The sequence below is a fragment of the Tyto alba genome, unplaced genomic scaffold (assembly GCF_018691265.1).
Source record: "Tyto alba isolate M040663 unplaced genomic scaffold, T.alba_DEE_v4.0 Super-Scaffold_21, whole genome shotgun sequence".
NCBI classification, from domain to species: Eukaryota; Metazoa; Chordata; class Aves; order Strigiformes; family Tytonidae; genus Tyto; species Tyto alba.
Window position 1 is genome coordinate 18404562 of NW_024881295.1, and position 21117 is coordinate 18425678.

At 44.8% G+C, this 21117-nt stretch overlaps 1 protein-coding gene across 4 annotated transcripts in view; it reads right to left on the reverse strand.

Annotated features, from left to right (window-relative positions):
- The window catches only part of DENND5B (DENN domain containing 5B), a 117821-nt gene extending 97910 nt beyond the window's left edge, over positions 1 to 19911 (reverse strand). For all 4 annotated transcript variants that reach the window (XM_042795310.1, XM_042795308.1, XM_042795309.1 and 1 more), the window contains exon 1: positions 19750 to 19911. In XM_042795310.1, the coding sequence (XP_042651244.1) occupies positions 19750 to 19861 (112 nt within the window). In that variant the 5' untranslated portion in view covers positions 19862 to 19911. The remainder of the gene's footprint in view (positions 1 to 19749) is intronic.
- Between the last annotated feature and the right edge of the window lie 1206 nt (positions 19912 to 21117).

Sequence of the window (21117 nt, forward strand, 5' to 3'; positions counted from 1 at the left end):
AATGTGGTGCACTGAACAAAAAACAAACCTAAAAAATAACCTTAGGTTAGGAAGAAACTCTATTCTTCATGCCACCACCTCCAAACACTATTCATTGCACATAAAGTCATTTCCTCTGGGTCCAACAGAAGCACACGCCAACTCCCTTAACCCAGGGCTGGAATCTCACACACCCACAGAGGCACACCCACCCCCTCAGATAAACTATATCACTCTTCCCCTGACTGTATTAAATTCCTCCTTTTTGTCAGCACATCTTACTAATCAGTATTTTGGATAGCATAAGCAGAAAGCTCTCGTTCTAGGACTGAGAACACAAACCCATCAGAGAGCTTGCCTGTTTTCACAAAGAAGTTACATAGTCTTCTGTCTTGTTCTGTTGATTGAAATTTGACTCGCTTCTCAGAGGCGTCTCAGACACATTCAAATGTTAAATTCAAATATATCTGACCAACTTGAGGTCTCCACCTTTTTACCTTAAAAACTTTGAAATGTTGGCATTCGTTCTGAACCAAAGCAACATGCGTTTTACAAGGTTATTAAAACAACCTTCCTGCCCAGGCTTGAGCCTGTGCCCTCCAATTTCCTTCTCCACCTCAATTTATCTTCCTCCAATTGAAATCACTGTTACAGCAGATAAGGTTTATCAAATTTATCAAACAAAAACAGCAGCTCCTACATCCACAGCTCCAAATGAACTCAAATGGAAGGCATTCATTTGCCCACCGCTCCTCCCCTTTCCAATTAAAATAACAACTAATTTGGAAGGATGTCAGTCCCCTACCATCTCGCTAGGCAGGCTGAAACTGCTCAGCACAGAACTGGTTCAGAACCGTCCAACTGTACACGTAAAAAACCTCAGCTTTCACAGCCAACGCTTTCATTTTCCTGTACAAATAACACATTTCTTCCAGTAGACTGCAGGAAAGACAGAACATAAAGCTCCTTGGAACCTACAGTCAATGCCACATCAGGATTAAAATTCAGGATTTAGACTCCTCTACTATACCCTTATTCTTCCAGGCACAAATAATGCTCCTATGTAATGGGATGTGAAAACTCTTGGCTTCCTCTCACAGCTCCCAAGTAATCTCAGTTTTCCATCTCCATAAAGGCTGGATCAGGTCAGATGCATTCTCCAGGGCACAGCTTGCACAGCAGCTGTCCGGATGGTGCTGAGCACACACACAGACCTCCGCAAGGAAGAAAATCCCTGTGGTGGCAAACTGTGCTGCCTGCAGTAAGCAATTCATTTTGTGCATTGGACATGTGCCCAAATGTCCCAAACTGACTCAGAAGAAGGAAATGACCCACCATCACCACCAGGTCAAGAAGGCATTTCAGTGCTGATTCTCCAGTTCACACAGCATTTGCTCAGCATTTTTTATCACCTCGCTGCAGCTTTGCATGCTGCTGACTAGCGAAGGCAGAGGTTGAAAGTCCTACGCCAGGGCTTGTTCCAGCTTGGCAAATTCAAATAAGTACAGCAGAAAAGTTCTCCTCCGATAGAGCCAAAGCTTCTTTGGCTAAACCAGCTAAATCAACTGCTGTTTCTACAAATTATGTTTCCACCATTTTTGTTCTCACTCTGAAGTATTTTATATGCTGCCCCCCCCCCCCTTTTTTGTTCTGGTTTTTTTTTTTTGTTTGATTGGTTGGTTTTGTTTTTTTAAAGGTGTACATGATGCAAAGACCACACAGAATGAGAAGATACAGAGGATCGTATAGCTACCACTGCGAAAAGTTTGATAGCTCGCAAGGAGTAGTATATACACATGTTGCCAAAAGTCAGGAGACCACAAATGGACCATAAAGAACATGCTGGTTTCTTAAATGCAGCATTCATTTTAAATACAGTGACAACACAACCACCTAGAAGTACTTGATGCATCATCATTGACTACTGCATCGCATTATGAAGATTTTTCTTAAACAAAACCCTTTCAATTTTAATCTGCTCCTCTTAAGTTAATGAAGACACTTATGTGAAGCTTGTTGTGCCACCCTTTATTTTAGTGGAAGAGAGCCCAGACAGTCTCAGCTTTGGCAATTTAAACTTAACTGCGTGGAAATGTTGGGCTTCCTCAGACATATCTCCAAGGGTCCCATATAGGTTTTAGGACTTGACACCATGGCATTGTTGCACCTAGAAGGAGATGCAAAGCTTTTCTGCTGCTTGAAAGGAGCTAGAGGAAGCTGGATGGGCTCACTCCTGAGGCATACATTTGATGGCTGAACCATCACGTGTCTCCAAAGAAAATCACCAGCATCAGGTATCCTGAGATGGCTAGATTACATGGCAGGACCTGACAAGCCCTTCCTTGGCAAAATACTTAAACTCCACAAAATGGCCAGGCAGAGCACCTTGGAGCCTGTATTAGCAGAAGCAGCTGCCTACTACACATCAGCTCTGGTCTTTATGTAAGAGCTGGGTACACCCTCATTTAAGTTAACCCGATTGACCAGGACTGCCACTTCTCCAGGCCTCAGGTATTTATCTGGAGTGTTTTCCAGGATTGCTGTGCCACCTTTTGCACCCTGAAGACCTCAGCTCCTCAGAAGCAAGACAGGGACTTCTACTGCAAGCGGCCATCCCTCAGCACAGGTGCTCCACCCCAGGTGCAGGACCGACCACCTCTGACAAAAATATTCCTGATGTGTTTGAGGATGGGATCTCCAAGGAAGATAGATGCTCTTCTTCACCTCTCAAGATGAAGAATCCCACCCTTGAGGAGTAAACGTGGAAGGTTAGGAAGGGGTGGAAGAATTGACCTTGGCAAAGCCACACCACTGGTGTGGTCTCCCCAGGCAGTCAGGGGCTGCTCTGCAGGAACCATTAACGGACTTCAGAGGCAAATCTGGCAGAGGGGCAGGCTACCGCTTCCTGCAGCGGAAAGCTCGGTACAGAACCAGGCCACCACATCAAAGGCAGTCACTTTATTCATTTAATTCCCTCAGAAAAACCTTTCTCTCTTCAAAGCTGCCTGCATGGAAGAAAAGCCCTCCTCGCTCAAGCCGTGCTGGCTCAGGTGCAGAGCTGTGAGGGAAGCCAGGGCAGAGGAATCCGAGCTGGTCGTGAGGCTCACGGCCGTGTTTCCATCTGCCCAGCAGCGGGCAGGGCAAGGCAGGCAAGCTGGCAGCCCCCTCTCCTGCACCAGCCCCCCAGCGCCATGCCGTTCAACAGGGCTGGGAGCGAGTTTGGAGAAAAGGTTAATTCCAGGAACGGTCAGAAAAATACAGCACTCTGGCGATGAAAGCACGAGTCCCCCCACACAGCTTGCCAGCTTTCTGCGAGTGGCTGGCAACCCGCAGAAACAAAGAAAAAGTGTTGGAGGCAAATGGTGGTTTGCAGGAGGGTGCCGAGATGCCCGGGATGGCTACGGAGGCAGGCCTTTCTGGCAGAGTGCCTGGGCTGTTGTGTTTTGGGGGCGAATGGAAGGTGCCAGTTTCTTTTGGCTGCCACCACAGTCTTAATGTGACATTCAGCAGGAGCATGTCGACTCGCTTGCCACGAGGGGAGCTTTGCACTTCCAGCTCCACCTTCAGTGACGCGTGTGTGTACCTCCACAGCTACTACAGCCACACCAGTCACTTCCTTTAGTGAGAAACGCACCATAAGAGTGTTAGGAAAGACTGGATCAACACATCCATATCCCCCCCCCCCCCCCCCCCCCAATATTGCATCAGGAGAGCAACCAGATAAATAAACAGGCAAGACAGGATTGTGAGCCAGGACCTCTCTATCAGTGCTGGCAGTCCTGCTCGTCTCCAGTTGGAAGGAAGAAAACTGCAGAGGCTTTACTCATTATTTTTTGCTAAATCCTGCAGCAGGACGTTTTCCTGCCCTCCAGACCTGGATTGCACAGCTCTGTGCTACCTCCAGTAGTTATACATAGAAACAATCCATTAACAGTCGGGTTAATACATGGCACATAAATAGATCGTACTTGTCAGCATGTCTAAGCCCTACAGGTTGGCTGGCCATTTTATTTAAGAGACTCTGTAGTGGGATCACTGCAGGGAAGTAGGAATTTCCAGTCTAAATACAGGGGCAGAATATGATCAGCTGTTTTTTTTTCTGTTGTTTTTAAGAGAGTACAAGACAAAACTTCAGCACAAGTGAAAAAATCAAATGAAGGCTGAACATTATTTCTTCTCCAATCTGTGCCTTATATGCTTTTATATCAGAACAAATGCAAACAATACGAATGCAGACAGACACTGCATTTCAGAGAGCTTGGGTGGGGGCTGCACACAAGAATAGAACACACTTGGGGGATGAGTACATGTAGTCTAAAATACAAGTAATTTAGAAGACATCAACCCATCACTGATGATATTTGGATGTCCAGCTTGCCTGGGGGAGGGCAAAAGGAGAGAGTCCTGCTGTTAATAAACTGTGCTTAGTCTCTAAATTAAAAGCTCAAATACAAAGGCTCAGCAGTTCAAGAAAAAAAAAAAAAAAAAAAAAAATCAACTTTTTCAGCATGCAAGCTGCATCCCTTCTCCACAAAAACTTGCTTTTAGAAACAGATGGCAGCCTGCAAGACCTACAAATCCTTTGTCTGGAGTGGCAAACTAGGCCCTATTGCCCATCAAAGTCAACCGTCACATTGTGAAGCACTGACCCTAACAAATCCATTATGTTTCTTTCTACTACAATGCTAAACCAGACAAAATGAGTCAGACTTAATAGGAAAGGGTGAGGGATTTTAAATCCCTTTCCCCCCCATCCCCACAAAAATAATGACAAGGGGGAGAGTCTGCATTGACCCTTCACTTGGGAGCCCTGCCAAACCCTGCCATTAGGGCTGCCCATTTGGGCCAGGCTGCCCAAAGGAGGATGGATTTGGGGTTGAAGCATTTATGCAGCGCTGTGCAACAGCTTTGAAGTCAGCACACTCTGTCAGTCAAACTACCCACACAGTCAAGAGCAAATATCCCAAGCAGCAAAGAAAGGCCCTTATGCTAGCTGAATAATTAGGTCTGATGTGCTTTGTAGTTCCTCAGCCCTCCCTTCCAAGCTCTGCAGACACACAGCACAGAGACGGGAGAGACAGGGAAAGCTCTTCACAGGTAGCTGCAGGGAAAAGAATATAATGCTTTTTCTCCTGTGTCAGCTGAACTCAGCCAATGGAAAGAGAAACGTAAAGAAATAGGAGCTCATATCAAAGAGCTGCTGCCTTCAGTCAAGGGAAGAAACAACAGAGAAGCCTGCTGAGGAGGTGACGGATGGGGCGATGGCGTGGAAAGGATCGAAAAGCCTTTTCCCTGCTATGGGTATTTGGTGCATCTTGACACACACACAAAAGGAAACACCCATCACTGGTACTGTCAGACACCTCCCAGCAAGGAATACTTTTCTCAAAGAGAAAATCTCTCTCACCAACAGTGGGTCCAGTTTATGAACAAACCAACTGCTTTCATCTTTCATATTTAAAAACGAGATACAACAAAAAAGTCAATGTTCTCCAAGCAACAGATTGGTTGGATTCTTCACACACTCATAGAAATTGCCTCCCATCCCCCTTTACTGGTTTTCCTGGGCATAAAACAATCTCTCAAGGACATGGCAACGACGATGCTCAAATTCAAAGCGCCGAGATCAAACACACGAAGCTGACGCTCATTACGGCTAAATTATGTCACCTATCTGAAGGCTCAAGCTTATTATTTAAGACAATGCAATAGTCATTAATCACAGGCATTGTGTACTGCTCGAAAGGCGTCTAGAAAGCTAAAGAATACAACAGAGATTTATTATACTACAGTGCCAGATTTAATTACATGGTTTTCTCCTCAGTATCTCGCCACTTGTAGTTCACCACCTGTTTGCACCAGAGGACCTGAAATAAAGAAGTGCTGGCCCTCGAGGCTAGGCATGCAAGACAGGGCTTGTGCTAAGCTTTTGCTATGACTGTTTCAGTAGACTAGTGGGCAAAGAGAACGGACCGTTTCGAGGGCAGCTGGCAGGCAAACCACTTGCCTACGTAGAGCTATTGTTTTTATTCTGAAGTTTTAAACTTCCAGTTCCTTTTCATATATATTTATGTGCAGAAAAAGTACGCTGTTGAGCCCATGCACAAAGAGAAACAACTCCATCTTCTTTCTAAAGCTGCAGTGTGAAGATTCATGCCCTCACCATCACAACAATGTATTTAAGCAGTACGTCTGTCTGCTGGCAGCCTTTTGAGTTTGCATTTTCTTCTATAAATATTTAACGTAGAAGAACTGTTCATGTTACCCACTTTGCCCGAAGTGTTTTGACAGCCATGCTCACCACATGACAATGATGCTCTATTTAACACTGCAGCTGCAGACAGGAGGATTTGGTTTCAGTTTTATACAATATTATGAAACCGATGACCTCCCACAAAATAAACCAAATAATACATTTTTAAGGAGTAGAATTTAAATGCATTAACAAGACAATCATCAGTAAGCCACTGCAAGAAACAAAACCAGAAATTTAAGTTCTGAATGCGAGAGTTTGCTTAAATTTAGCTGCAATCCCTTCTTTATTAAACATATTCAGAAAGTGAAAATAAAAGACAATCAACCATGAAAAAGCTAAGTAGACTCCTGAAGTGGTTTCTCTTAAGGCTAGAATAATTTCTAAACTTTCTGAACCGCAAATTATCATTGGCCCTCAGAGATCTCTACATGCTTTTACCAACCAGTTAATTTAATCTGCTCAAAAGAAGATGGCTCGGTGGACCGCTTGGCCAGCCCTAAGGGAGGTTTGGCCCCAACCTCTCTCTAACTTACTGAGACTCTAGCATAGTCTAGCAGCAACTAACCAAGAGTCAGTCTTTCACATCCAAAGATCACAACATTCTTCAGGTGGAGAAAGTTCAGGGAAACAAAAAGGTTTAAATAACCCAGCCGGTCAAACCCACACAAAACAGCTCTGCTACTGTTAGTGACACGGAGAGGCATTTTAAAATGCTCACCTTAACATGGAATCACTTAAGCACTGCTTGGACAAAATATGTAGAGGTAACATAAGAAAGAGAAACTGAGTCAGCAACGTTTATCCTTTTTGATTTCCACCCTCTGGCCCCCAAGTACAGTCTCAGTTACCCAGGGGCTCATTAATGCATTCATCTATTACAAGCTTGATGGAAGCATGGAGCAATGCCACTTTGGTAGGAGCAGGTTAATCAAGCGTAGATTGCCAACCTCCCAATGCACTGCAAGACAATGCCATCTCCTTCCAGGCCATTTCAGTGGACAGATTCAGTTAAATATTGCCATTTACTTCCAAGATAATTCAAAAGTGCAGAGTGATTAGACATCCCTTGCAGTGCTTTTTACCAAAGTTACTAAAAATTTAATGCATTTAATACAGTTTTATGACTCCTTATGCATCATTGATTCCTAACAGTATTATCAGAAAGGTCAGAATAGTTTTTTTAAGAAAATAAAACATGATGATGAGCTGGTTTGTTTTTAAATGTGGGAAGGGGGAAGATTAAGAAAGAAAAATAAAGTAGAGAACCCCCTTCCCCAGCACATTCTGCTGCTGTATCTCCCATTCAGTACATTGGGGGGGGGGGGGGGGGGGGGGGGGGGAAGTGCCTTTTCCATAGCACCAACACAGCCAAGGTCCTACATCCTTTCATTGAGCCCGAGGAAGGACTTGGACCCAGCAAACAACCATCCTTGCATTGCTATTTGTTGTCAAACATAGCTTTGCTCCCACTGCCTGTTATTGCACTGTAAGATCTGTAGCGGAATTGCTCCCCTAACAAATACTCTTCATTTGAGACTTGAGAAGGAAAGACTAAGAACGATGGCATGAACACAGCTGTATAGTTTCACAGGTATGGGTGAAGAGCACTGGGAATTATGCGACAGGACACCAGGACATCTCTCATCTGTAGTTCCTTTTGCTCACAGCAGCTTGTTAGCTCTGATCTTCCCTCCTTCCCCTTCAGTACCAAGAGTTACCCTCATTCCCCGACCCACCAGATGGGCAGGAGGCAATTCATGCTCTGCTTGGATCCCAGCTACGCTCCTGCCAATTAGCCTGCCAAGATACCCACGTGGAGGGGCCTCCCTTGCTTTATAAAGTGCTGTTGCTTTTCCCTCAGCCTTTGTATTATTGGAAGGTTAATTAGGATCTCTGCTCTAGCTGCAGGGACTTCACCTAAAAAAAAAAAATCCCGTATCTTTTCAATTTCACCGCTGACAAAATTAAATTGACCTATGGGCTCACAAGTTGGTAGATAAGGATACAGATTGTTTTGGGGGATTGGTTTTTTTTTTTTTACTTTAAAAAAAAAAACCAACAAAAAGAAAAAGGAAAACAGGTCTAGTGTGATCACATTATCAATCACACAAGCCAAGTTTTGAGTGCGATAACACTACACTATTAACAACACAGATGGTCTCCTGCTTAGTGTCAGCTTCCCTTTTGCAGTGCACCACAAGCAATGCTGGGACACAGTCATAAGTCATTGCCACGAATTGCTGACAAATTATTAACCAATAACTGAAACCCAAGACAGATTTTGAATTGCAAATAGTTCTCAGATCTTCACCACTATCAGATATGAAATATCTTGGACACTCCACTGTGATAGTTACTCCAAGCAACTAATTGTCAGCTCTGGGACAGACCTAAATCTGTGCCTTTTCTCCCCGACTCCTGGACAAATGCTTCTTCCAGCACTAGCACAGACCTGCAGGCGAGGAGCATGAATACATCCAGGCCCCAAGACAAGATGTTTTCTCATTCTTATTCCTGCCGAAAGCACAAGAGCTGAACTAATCAGGGCCCCAAGCCCCTGGGTCACAGCCAGGGCACTCGCGCCAGGGTCCTCAGCTCTTTCTCACCTGCTGACAGGGACAAAGCAGGGCTGAGGGGTCTGAGCTCATTAAGGCAGAGTTTTCATGGGAAGTTCAGCCCACATTAAACTAGAGGGGTTTTTTGTTGTTGTTTTGTTGTTTTTTTTGGTTGGGGTTTGTTCTTTTTTTTTTTTTAAAAAAAAACAACAGTGTGTTAGACTGAGCAATTTTCAACAGGGCTCTTTCTTTGCCCTCCCAACTCACCACCCTGTGGGCAGCTCCAAGAAGAAAGAAAACAAAGACACAGGCATAGAAATAACAGTAAGTTATTAACCAGAACTGTTATTGTGAAAGTTAACATCTCTCATCACCATTCCCCTTTTCCCAAGTATGATAGCAGACCACAGCTACAGCTGCCTCACCCTATGCAGATGCTCATACAGGAAAAAAATGATTACTTAATAGCATTCCTTACACTGGGATTCTTTAGCTCTTAGTCATTCCTTGATTTGACATAGAAATACTAGACTACACAACCCTGCTTGAATTAAGAGACTCAAACAACATCTGCTATCACATTAAAGCCAGAAAGAATCAACATATTTGCAAACACTAGTAAGACAAACCTATCTTGAAGAGTATCATCTTCGGACACCTAATTAATCCGTGAATAGCTGCTATCCCGATTTCCAGAGATAAATATTCTCCCTTAATAGATTCATAACAGTAGTCATTAGAGACAAAGGTTGACAATCCCAAAAGGGATGCATTAGAGACACTGTAGTATCATTCTTCCTGGCTTGACGTTCTTGAAGTGTTTACAAGGCAAAACGTACAGCAGCATCCACCCTTCAAAGCTCTGTGACAGAGCGTATCAGTCATTTTACAAAGCACCTGGCAGCTTTTAAGCATTGTGAGTTATGACCAGACATTTCACCTTCCTATGATTACACAAAATTTTAGGGGGTTCAGTATATTTGGTGTTTTGTTGGTTTTGTTTGGATTTTATTTGGTTCTTTTTTAAAATAAAATGTAAGAATTCTGCCCCAAATACTTGCTGCTATCTATTTTCAAATCGTTACACTGGAAGAATAAACTAAGTGAGAAAGCACAACATCTACATTACAAAAAGTCCCATTCTAGAAACTGTGCAACAGCACTTCATCTCTCCTACACCAGCCAGCATCACAGCCGAGGGAAAGTTGGTGTTAACAGACCTATTGTCTTGTTTTTAAGCATAAAATTGTTCTTAATTTTAAATTCTTGTCAGAATATTGCACAGCATAAAACAAACAAGAATACCAAGTGGGAATACTGATGGAAAAATAGTATCGTGTGAATAACTAACTAATCAGCAAAACCTCCCCTCCCTCAACAATGAAATGCCAAATATTTACTCAATTATATATTGCATTCTTTGCTCAAATACTTCATAGTTTGAATTTAAAAAATAAATCTCAATTCTCTCTCCTGAGCATCTCACGGGAGATCAGGGGTCCCAGCAGAAGGTATTTACACCATCTGTCTGGATTCATCTCAGCAGCAACCTGGAAAAAAACAAAGCAGGAGGGGCAAGCTCTGAAATCGGGGATTTGGACCCTCTAGGCCAGCGAGAACCTGGGCTCCAGAACCCGTCAGACATCTAAAGTCAGCATAAGCAATACCTAAGTGGACCACGACAGCAGGATCCTCTCCCAGCAGGCTTCAGCTGCAGCCCAAACGTCAGCCAGTCTAAAGCAGATTGCTTAGCCCATTTGATCAATATTTCATTGAGAAATTACCAGTTAAGTGAGTGCTCGGTTTCATTATTTCATTACAAAGAGCTCAGCCCTCTTGTCTTTCAGTCACAAGAGACCTGAAACACCTCCTACACCTGGGCAGCCCCATGTACGGAGCATCCACGCTGACACTCGCTTTTTCCTTGTAACTATAGTTACTGCTAATACAGGTGACATTGCATTACATCGCATGCCACCGCATGCCAATCAGTATGTAAGTGCAAATAGCTATGCATAGAAATGAGCATAGGTTTATATAGATGCTGAGGGGAAAATGCAAATTTATACAAATAATTTCATCCATGAAAAGCAGCAGTCACTACATAGCCATGACAGATGAGCTTTGTTTTTTTGTTTTTTTGTTTTTTTTTAATCCTGTTATTGTTTACACAGAATGGTGTTTCAGATTAAGCCCCCTTACCTTTCCACATGTCAGTCTTTAACATGACAGGAGAATACCAAGAAGGAGGTGGACAAAGGATTCTTCCATCTTTCATGCTGAGCAACCTACCACTCACACACCTTCAAAGCACGATTTGACTCCATTTGACATAAAGCTTGGTGATTTTTTTTTTTAATTGCTACTAGGTCCCAAAATTATTGCAATTTGATGAATAATATGACTGTAAAGCAAAGCCAAGTTCATACTCCAAGAGGGAAAAGAGGAGGGGAGAAAAGGAGCTCACTCTCCAGGACTGATATATTTAAACATTCTCTCTGAACATAAACCAAGAACTGCTGACATTTCTGTAAGAAATTGTGGAGGCTGTTATCCAGTGAGAGAACAAGTTTTCTTTACAGATCCACCAAAACCAGACCCCTTGCCCCAATATCATTTTACTAAGAGTTAGTTTTTATGCTATCACTTGAAGCAGTTCACTGAGATCTAGCAAAGCCTTTCAAACCATCTCTCCACAGAGTATACATTATCAAGAGAATACTCTTTACATCTCCCTCTTTAAGCATCTGTTTGGATGTTTTGATGTTATTTTTCATGGATTGGATTGGTAGATGGAAGGGGGAGGAAGAAGCAAAATGTCACACTTTGAAGGAGCACGGCTTCACGCTTCCAGCCAGGCACCTTCTTCAAGCCTAGGACACCCTAACAAGAAAGCTCTCAGCTAAGAGATAATGATCAGACAGCTGGGTAAAACTATCTTTGACTCCAAGCAAGGAGCACAAATTGAGTTGTTTATATTTTCATACTGGTAATGCAACGGAAGCTTCTTCCAGCCATGCCAGTATCTGACACCTCAGCAGCCTATCACACATTAGTCATCTCCCCAGTATGTGTCTTTTATTGTGATGACCCATCACTGTTTCTTCCCTAATTACTTCTGAGATTATCAATATGGCTAATGTGACCAAAATACCACAGTTAAGGCCTACTGTTTCCTGACCAAATTTGGTTTTCCTCAATGTAACTTTTCCTACCATACGTTATTTTTTGCTATTTTCTGGTCAAGAGGTAGATAATGAAAAAAAAAAAGTAATAATTGTAATTTATTTACACTCACGAGATTTATGTTGGTTCACATATTTTGACTGCTACTGTTCTCTGAATAAGTACAAGAGACGGCTGAACAAGCTACTTGTAATCTTCTTCCCACGTATGTAAGTGGTCCTACATGATCTCAAGCAGCACCAGCCAAACGCCACAGCGTTAACTGGATCAAAGTACACACGCTGCTTAATTATTCTCCTTCATTCACATTTCTCATTGAGTCCAACCCTCACTGCAACAGATCAGCAACTGCAGCGGGGAGCAGCGTGCCAGCCACGTATCCAGCGTCAGCCCAGGCAGAGCCCTTTTTCGGGCTGTACATTTGCCAGCACCTTTCAGGGACAAGTTGGCACTAAAGACAACTTGATTAGTCCGTGACACCCAGGTGAAAGAAGGCAGGAAAGAGAGCCCCGACACCACTGTCCTGCTGGCTTGCATGCATCTCGGCCTCTCCTGAAGCAGCTCATGTTGGAGGCATTCCTAGGGCGAGCTCCGCGCTGGCACGGGACAGCTGTGGGCAGGGCGTCAGGGCGCTGGCACAGCTCCTGCAGCGCTGGGAAATCGCCCCGGCGAGGGCAGAAAGGCTTCAGGAGCAAACAGCTGAGCTGAGAAATCAATAACTGGCAGCCCCTCGCGGCCCCGAGCACTTCTGACAGACGCACGGCTCCTCGCCCTCCCGTTTTCGGAGGGGCGGGTATCGCCTTCCCCCAGCGCCGCGAGGACGGCCGCGGAGGTGGGTGCTGGCACGGGGCCCTCTCTGCTGGCACCCGGGGCCTTCGCCTTCAGCGCGGGCTCAAACCCACCGTCTCTGCCCACGCGGCCTGGTCCGGCACCGCCACGCTCCTCGCCACGGGCGCCCCTTTGCCCTTCAGTGCCCTTCGGCCGTCCCCAGCCGCCGCCCCGCCGAGCCGCCAGCACGGAGCCCGCGGCGACTTCGAGCTGATGCGCGGGAACAAGATTAGGGATGGATTTAGGTCGGTCTTATGAAAGGCAGCAGCTCAGCCGTCCTGCCTGCCAGCACGTTGATTACGGCTGCGGTTTACGCTATGCGAAGGAAGAAGGCTACCTACCGCAATATAAACAGACCAGCTACTAGGATTTTCACTGAAAAAAAAAAAAAAAAAAACAAACCTTGCGGACACAGTCACACCTTCTTCTGTGTTACCGCAACAGCCGCTGGCAGCGAAACAGCCTCCAAAAGCGCAAGAGGGTTTAGTCTTTCTAAGTGGAAATTAAAACAGCAGCTTATCTGGCAGAAGAAGTACAAGAAATTCTCTTTGGTTTAGCATTAGTGGGTCAGTGCTATTGATAGGAATAATGATGTTTTTCCAACCCAGTCAATACCTTATTTTCAAAGGAATGCAGTATAAAAAACTTAGATGACGGCAAATGTATAACAGAATAGTCACACAAGGGTTGGGGGAGCATTTAAATCCTGCGTCTCTCTGGCATATATAAAGATAGAGAGTTAAAGTGCTATTACTAAAGCAGAATAAGAATAATAATAATACGTCACAGACATTAGCAATCCCACAAATAGTCTGTTATCCAAGTAAGCAAGAGCGTTACTCCTTATTAAAGGTTATTGTAACTGAAGATGATACTTGTCAATAATATTGACAGTTCTTTATAAAAAGCACTGTTTTCTTTGGCTGCAGAAATCCTTCTACAGGAGCTAAGTCTTTAATGTATAATTCAGACATCTATTGTTAAAAAAAAAAATCTCTATGGTGTTACAATGGAATTCTGGTTCTCCCCAGTACTAAAAAAAAATAAATAATTAAAATATATATATATTTAAGAATAAACTATTACAGCAACTATCTGTGCCAACACCTTTAAAGATGTACAAGATAACAGTAACATTATTTCTATCTCAGCATTGAGTCAAGGCTATGCAGAAGCAGGGATTATCTCCATACTCCCTTTAACTATAAATGCAACAATTTACTTATGCAGACTAAGATCAAAAGATTTTATTTCACATGAACAAAATATTAACCCATCTTAGATTTTTATCAAATTGGTTTCCTAAATGTATACCCAGTGTTTCCTTGTTTATTATGACAATTTTAAAAAAACCCAACAGTTACTTCAATAAGCCAGCTACTGCATCCAGTCCCTCATCCATGAGACTTGCTTATTCCAGCCATAAAGTTGGAAGATTTAATGCTGGATTTGAGCATCGCTTCTTAAGGGGGGCATGAGAAATGCTTGAGTCTCATCCCTCCCCACAAGCCCTATAACGATCACAAATCCTAAGTCATCTACTACAACCGCTTCTGAGAAGCAAGTTAAGTTTTGTTAAATTGTACAGTATAAGCCATCTTCTCCTCTACCCGTACCACTCTTGTCCACATCCAGGTTACTTAATCTGGACAATCCCTCCAAAAATGATTTGTGCAATTCTGGACTGTACTTAAAACTGAAAAGCAAAACTCCTGTAGCCCGCTTTTCATTCGTGGCAACTAAGCCATCAAACAGGAACCGCGACCATTTAGATATTCCCTGGTCAAGGGAAATTTCTTAGTATATTTCCAATAAACTAGGAAAAAAACCAATTACTTATTTTCAGAAAAGCCATGTGCACAAGAAGCTGTATTGCTGTAGTAACGCCACCAAGTTTTCTGGCACTGCAGGGTGACTTGGCACAAAGGAAGCGCGATGGAGAACCGTGCGGGCTGCGGCGAGACCTGCAAGGCGTAAGCACGCAGGTGCCAAGCACACACAAGGACGAAAAAGTCTTTTAGCTTTCTAAAAATAAAAGCCTGCTAGATAAGAAGCACGGTTAGCCGGACTGCAACATGCCCTGTTTGGCTTTCAGCTTTATGAAGTGAAGTAATATTTCATTGGGGCGGGGGGGAACTAATTACCGATATCTGGATATTTATAAGGAAACAGCATGAGGTAGAAGTAGTGTTTTTTTTCCCCAAGATACTCAACGTTTCCAATGAGCATGACCAGTAAGCACTCTCAGCTTTGCCAGTCATAAAGAAAAATTTTATAAAATAAAAAATATTTTAAAAAAAAAATGATCTTAAAAGTAATGAAGCTCTCTACAGCTTTAAAGTACACATTGAACCGAAACAATAAGATAGTGAATCTGTATGCAATGACTAAAACTAGACAGCACAAAATACGTTGCCAGACAAGATACAACAACTAGAGCGACTCCTCACTATAAGCATAGTCTTGAAATAATATCGTACGATTTATGTGTGGAAAAAAGCTATAAAAGGTTTCATTTCACACAGCAAGAAGGTGACCACAACTCCACCAATATTCCTGTTCTGAGACGCAGAAGGCACCATCCAACAGGGTCCTTCAGGCCCCAGTTCTCGTGCTGGCTTACCACTGTCCTCTCTCCCTCCAAGCCATTCCAGCAACAGCATCCTCAGTGGAGCACAGACCAGTCCTTCCACTTGGGAACAAAATACTCATCCCTAATTCTCTCTCTACTTTCCTCCAGAGCACTAAATTATTTCGCCAATAAAAGATATTTAATTTTCTTTTTATTGGAGTCACGTGTATTCTGGATTTTTCTAAATTGTAGCCTGTGACACTCTGTAACAAGTTACCACAAAATTTAATATGGTCTCAAAGCAAAATGTAAAAGCCACTAAGGCCGGAAAAATCTTGTGACTTGCACATACACTTATTAAGTTCATATAGTATGACAAAATATGTAATAGAAAGAATTTAATGAACAATTAGGTCTTTTTGTTTAAGGCAATGTTAAATATTTACTATAACAAGTTCATTTAAGCACATGCAATTTCAAGGCTGATAGTCTCTAAATGGCATTACCTGAAAGAAGTAGGCATGAAGACGAAAGCGAACTGAAACGTATTTTCCATCAGCCCTGAACATGAGAGAGAAGCTCCCTTCATCCTATTTTAGTGGAGTTCAACAGGGCACAGAAACCAGTACTGAAATTGTCATGCTTGTCACGATATTTCACATCAAATACCATGCTTTTCTTTTCTGACCTCTCCAACTGTTAAGCGCCAAGAAATCCTTAGATAGTTTCCTTTCCTCCCTCAAGTCCCTAGAAAGATATTTTATTTTTTCCGTCCTTGACCAAGAGCTTTGTGATAGTGTCACAAGTGTTTTGACAGCCTTAGATTCCATACACAATTTTGCTGCGTGCCTGGATATGCTATCAAGTTGAGCAATAGGTAAACAGCTTTTTACTTTTCAAAATTCACTTAAAAACCCAAAAGGAATACATTTGAAAAGCCAGCTGTGGAGCAATTTCCTATTAAGAAAAAAAAAAATAAAAATAAAATCTGTGTCAGAATATAGTATACAAGCAAAAGAAAAAAAAAAATCTAAGAAAAAAAGAACCATTTGCATGGTGGAAAATTCTCATGTACCAAATTTATTTTAAGCACTGAGCATCCACAGGAACCAGAACTATAAAGCAAGCCATTCTTCCCTGAAAACACGTCAAGACCTTATACAACTTTAAAACCTTGATTTTATTTCATTTTGTGAACAGACCTAACAGCCCTACAATAAGAATAAGAAAGGCAGATCTTCACCCTGCCTCTAAGAGCATCATCAAAACATTTCACCTGGTGCATGATGCAGTGGATGAGGGTTTTTTGGTGTGTAGTTTGGTTGGGTTTTTTTGTTGTTGTTTTTTTTTGTTTTGTTTTGTTTTGGTTTTTTGGGTTGGTTTTTTTTTTTTGGTTCGTTGGTTGGTTGGTTTTTACTGCAGAGGGTTTGCATGCAAGGAGATTTAGGGCTTAAGCCATCAGGCAAGGAAAGCCTTCACATGGGGGTGGGTCCTGGGGCGTCCCTGGTGAAGAGAAGGAGGTCGGGCAGCTCCAGATGACGCCAGAGCTGACACACTGGCGGCTCCTTAGCACCCCACGAACCCTGGTGAGGTGTCTCTGCCTCAGCTGGAAACTGAAAATCCTTCGAGGATTTTGTAACTTCTGCTTCTCCGTTCACCGGCGAGGCCCCGGGGTGGCAGAATTGCTCCTCTGGGCTCCTCTGCTCAGCCCAAGAGCAGCTCCAGTCAGTCGGGCCTGGCTTGAGCCAGGCGCTTTCTGATCGCTAAGGGACTCACGGGTTTGGAGATCAGCAGGTTTTTGATTACTTTTTTGCTAAATTGGGGATGAACTGTGCAGTGGCTCAAGTCACAGCAACTTTTCATTGATGCCATAACTTACCTCAACGAGCTCTTTCAGCTTTCCATCCTGCTATCCTCGTGCTATCACAGCTGCATAATTCAGTACTGAAAGAACAGAGTCATTTCTTTCTACAAAATGTTCTAAAAGCATTTTTAGAAACAAATAGCCTTCATTTGTGGGTTTCCTGTGATACTACAGACGTTCCGTTGCCCCAAACATCTTTCTCCCCACCTATTCTGGTAATGAATTCAGTTCTAGTAGCTCGGTTTTTGAAACCTGTAACACAGATTTCTAGATGGGATCTCACCACTGCCAGCCTCGTGGCAATAATACTCCTCAAGCCTTAACAGAAACATTTTCTCAGCCACATCTAAAACTAGAGTTAATTTTTCCACTGCTGCATTATATTTGTGGCTCACAGCACTCCCTGTTCCTCCCTAACATTTCCAACTGCTGAGCTCCCAGCTGATAGCAGAAAGCTCTTGTCACGAGTCCCTAAAAATATAACATTGCTCAGTGGCAGTATTAAGTCCCATCATATTTCTGTTACTCTACTTCTTCCTCTATCATATCCCAACCCTCCTAGGTATTGTGAATGCCTCCCAAATCAGCACTAACACAATTTTTTGTATGCTCAAACTGTACTGCTGGACCTTGCTTAGTTTAAACCAGTTACAGACATTTCTACTTGCTATTTCCTATTTGGTGGGGTGGGTGGGTGTGTGGGGGTGTGTGTGAGAAAATAAAGAAGCCCCACTTACTTTAAAAACAACTACTTGTGGTAATTTCTCTTTGAAATTTTTCACGGTTGCTTTCTATTTTACAAATGGGAATATCCTAGATGTGCCAGAATGTCTTTCTTTCACTGAAAAATGAAGAGGGAGACTTCCTTCAGCTTTGAAATCTGGTTAGCATGGCTGGAGCAGTTCAGCTAAACCTACGGAATGACTGTAAAAGATGAGCCCTGCAGCCGAGCCACAACGCTGCACCAGCCCAGCGCGCCCAGGCTGCCCTTGAGCAGCGGCGGCCGAGAACACACCTGCACATCTCCCTGGAAAACTGAGCAGAAACGGGCAAAAGACAAGTTTTAGTCTGGGTACTCATCAGGGGAGCACAGCCTGCCAGCCAACACTGCTTTAAAAATAGTTTCTTTTCAGATAGAAGAGTTAGAGATGACTCAAAGTTTAAGTAGCTGAAACCCCAATAGGTCACATTATGTAAATCAAACCCTGTCCGCCGTCAGCTGGGAGATGGCTCATGAGCCAGGAGTTTTCTGCTAAAACCAGCAAAACCAAAAACATACGATTGCGGTCACTAGTACGTGTGAAAAAGCAAACAGAGATTTAAAGCACATCTGGCTAATGTTTCAGCTTGGAGATCCCAGGGCTACCTCCAGTGTGTGCTCAACGCGGAGGGAAAAGATTCGGGCACCCCGCGTTCAGATAAAGCTCCTTAGAACAGCAGGTTCCCATCCACCGCTTTTACAGGTGACAGAAGCACGAACTTCACCCGGGGTACGTTGATCAGCGGTGTGGCTCATCGAGCCCTTCCCTTGCACAACCAGAAGGCGAAGGCGCTCCCTGACGCGACCCGCGGCAGAGACCTCGCCAGGGCCCCGCCACGGGGCCGAGGTGCCCGCCGTGACGGCCCAGCTCCCGCACAGCTCCCTCGGCTGCGCGCAGGAACGGGCCCGGCGGACGCGCCCCGGCGCCTTCCAACCCATCGCTCGCTGGGGAAACGTTCAGCTTCCACGCACCTAAGCCCCGACGCTAAGCCTACAGCCCGTCTAGTTTTAGGTGCTAAACCTGACTTAAACATTTCCTTTTATTTCAACGCAAGGGACGTTTAGGAAGGAATACTGCCTTTTCCCCCGACATCATCGGCTCACAAGCCCCCCCCAAGAGAAACATTTTAGAAAATGTGTTAGAACCCATAGTCGTAATTTTGTTCTTTGATTCTGTGACATTTTTGGGGGTAGAGGGGGAAGAAAGGATGCAGGAAGCCTATTTCTGAATAGGCATAAGATGTGAATAAAGCAGCATAATCAAAGATGCGATCCCATTAATTTATTCAGTTCTTCTCAGATCCCTCCCCCCCACCCCTTTTCAGTGCAAATTGGGAAGAAAACACCTCTGCCCCGGCACAAAGCTCGGTCACTCGGCTGCCTTCAGCTCCGTTAAACCTCGGTACCCTTCTCCCGCCAGCCGCACCCCCCCTGCCCCCCCCCCCCCCCGCCGAGCCCGGCGGCGGGCTGCCTTTCCCCTTCCACCATTAGGGACCAGGGCCAACGGCGGGTCGGCGGAGCCCGGCCTGCGGGGGAGGGCTCAAGCCCGGCGGACAATCGCCCCTCCGGGGGATGCTCCGCCAGCCCCAGCGGGTGCTTTATCCTTCAGAGTTCCCCCCCCCCCCGCCAACCTGGAGCAGACATTTTGAAGCAGCGGATCCCCCCCAGCCCCGCCGCAGCGGTGGGGGGGGGGTGGGTGTGTGGGGGGGTGCTGGGGGGGGGGGGGGAGGCCTCCCCGCCGCCGCTCACCTGCCAGCTCGTCGGGCTCCAGCCCGCTCTCCGCGTCGATGCCGCACAGCACGAAATAGTGGGCGAAGCGGCAAGGCGCCGCGCCGGGCCCGGGGGCGCCGCTCCCGCTCATCCCACCGGCGGCGGCGGCGGCGGCGGCGGGTCCCTGCGGCAGCGCGGCTCTGCGCGGGGGCGCGCCCGCCGGCCGGTCACGGCGCGCCGCCCCCCATCCCCGGCGGGGGCGCGCAGGCCGGCACCCAGCGGCGGCACCGGGCGGCGGCGGCGGCTCCGGCGGGCGGGCGGGCACCGAGCGGCCCCGCCGTCAGCTGAGCGGGGCGGGGGCAGCTGCCGGCCCGCCCCCGCGGGGCATTTAAACCTTGCGCGGCCGCGGCGGCGCCTCCCCCGCACCCCGTTCCGCTCCCCTCCCCCGCCCCCCAACCCCCCCCCCTTCCCGTTCCGCGGCCTTTTAGCGGGACATTTCCCGCCCTTAGCGGCGTTTTGGGGGTGCGGGAGAGCCCCGGGCAGCTTTGCCACACGTTTGCTTTTGTGTTTAGTTTATTTATTTATTTATATATTTGCTTTTGTGTTTATTTTTATTTATTTATTTATTTATTTATTTTGCCCCGGGCAGCTTTGCCACACGTTTGCTTTTGTGCTTATTTTATTTATTTATTTATCTATCCATTTATCTATTTACTTACTTATTTATTTATTTGTTTTTGTGTTTATTTTTATTTATTTATTTATTTGCTTATTTATTTATTTATTTTGCCCCGGGCAGCTTTGCCACACGTTTGCTTTTGTGTTTATTTTATTTATTTATCTATCTATCTATCTATTTATCTATTTATTTATTTTATTTATTTATTTATCTCTCTATTTATCTGTTTATTTATTTATTTATTTTGCCCCGGGCAGCTTTGCCACACGTTCGCTTTTGTGCTTATTTTATTTATTTATTTATCTATTTATTTATTTATTTATTTGCTTTTGTGTTTGTATTTATTTATTTATTTATTTGATTATTTATTTATTTATTTTGCCCCGGGCAGCTTTGCCACACGTTTGCTTTTGTGTTTGTTATTTATTTATTTATTTATTGTTTGTTTGTTTATTTTGTCCGCAATCCTCGGGATATGTGATTAAAGCTTCCCGCCTCCCAAAGTGTGAATAGCGGAGGTTGGCTTTTATTTAAATAAAAAAGGGGATGGTGCCGCTTCCCCTCGGAGGTGTTACACACCCCCACCCCCCAACACGGCCCAGCGCCCGGGCTGCGCTCTGCGTTTCCCGCTGGGAATCTGCAGGGAGAGAAAATGGCTTTTTCTTCTCCCGACCCGAATGTCGGAACACCACCCACCCACCCACCCCAGTGAGGATCTGCTGACAGAG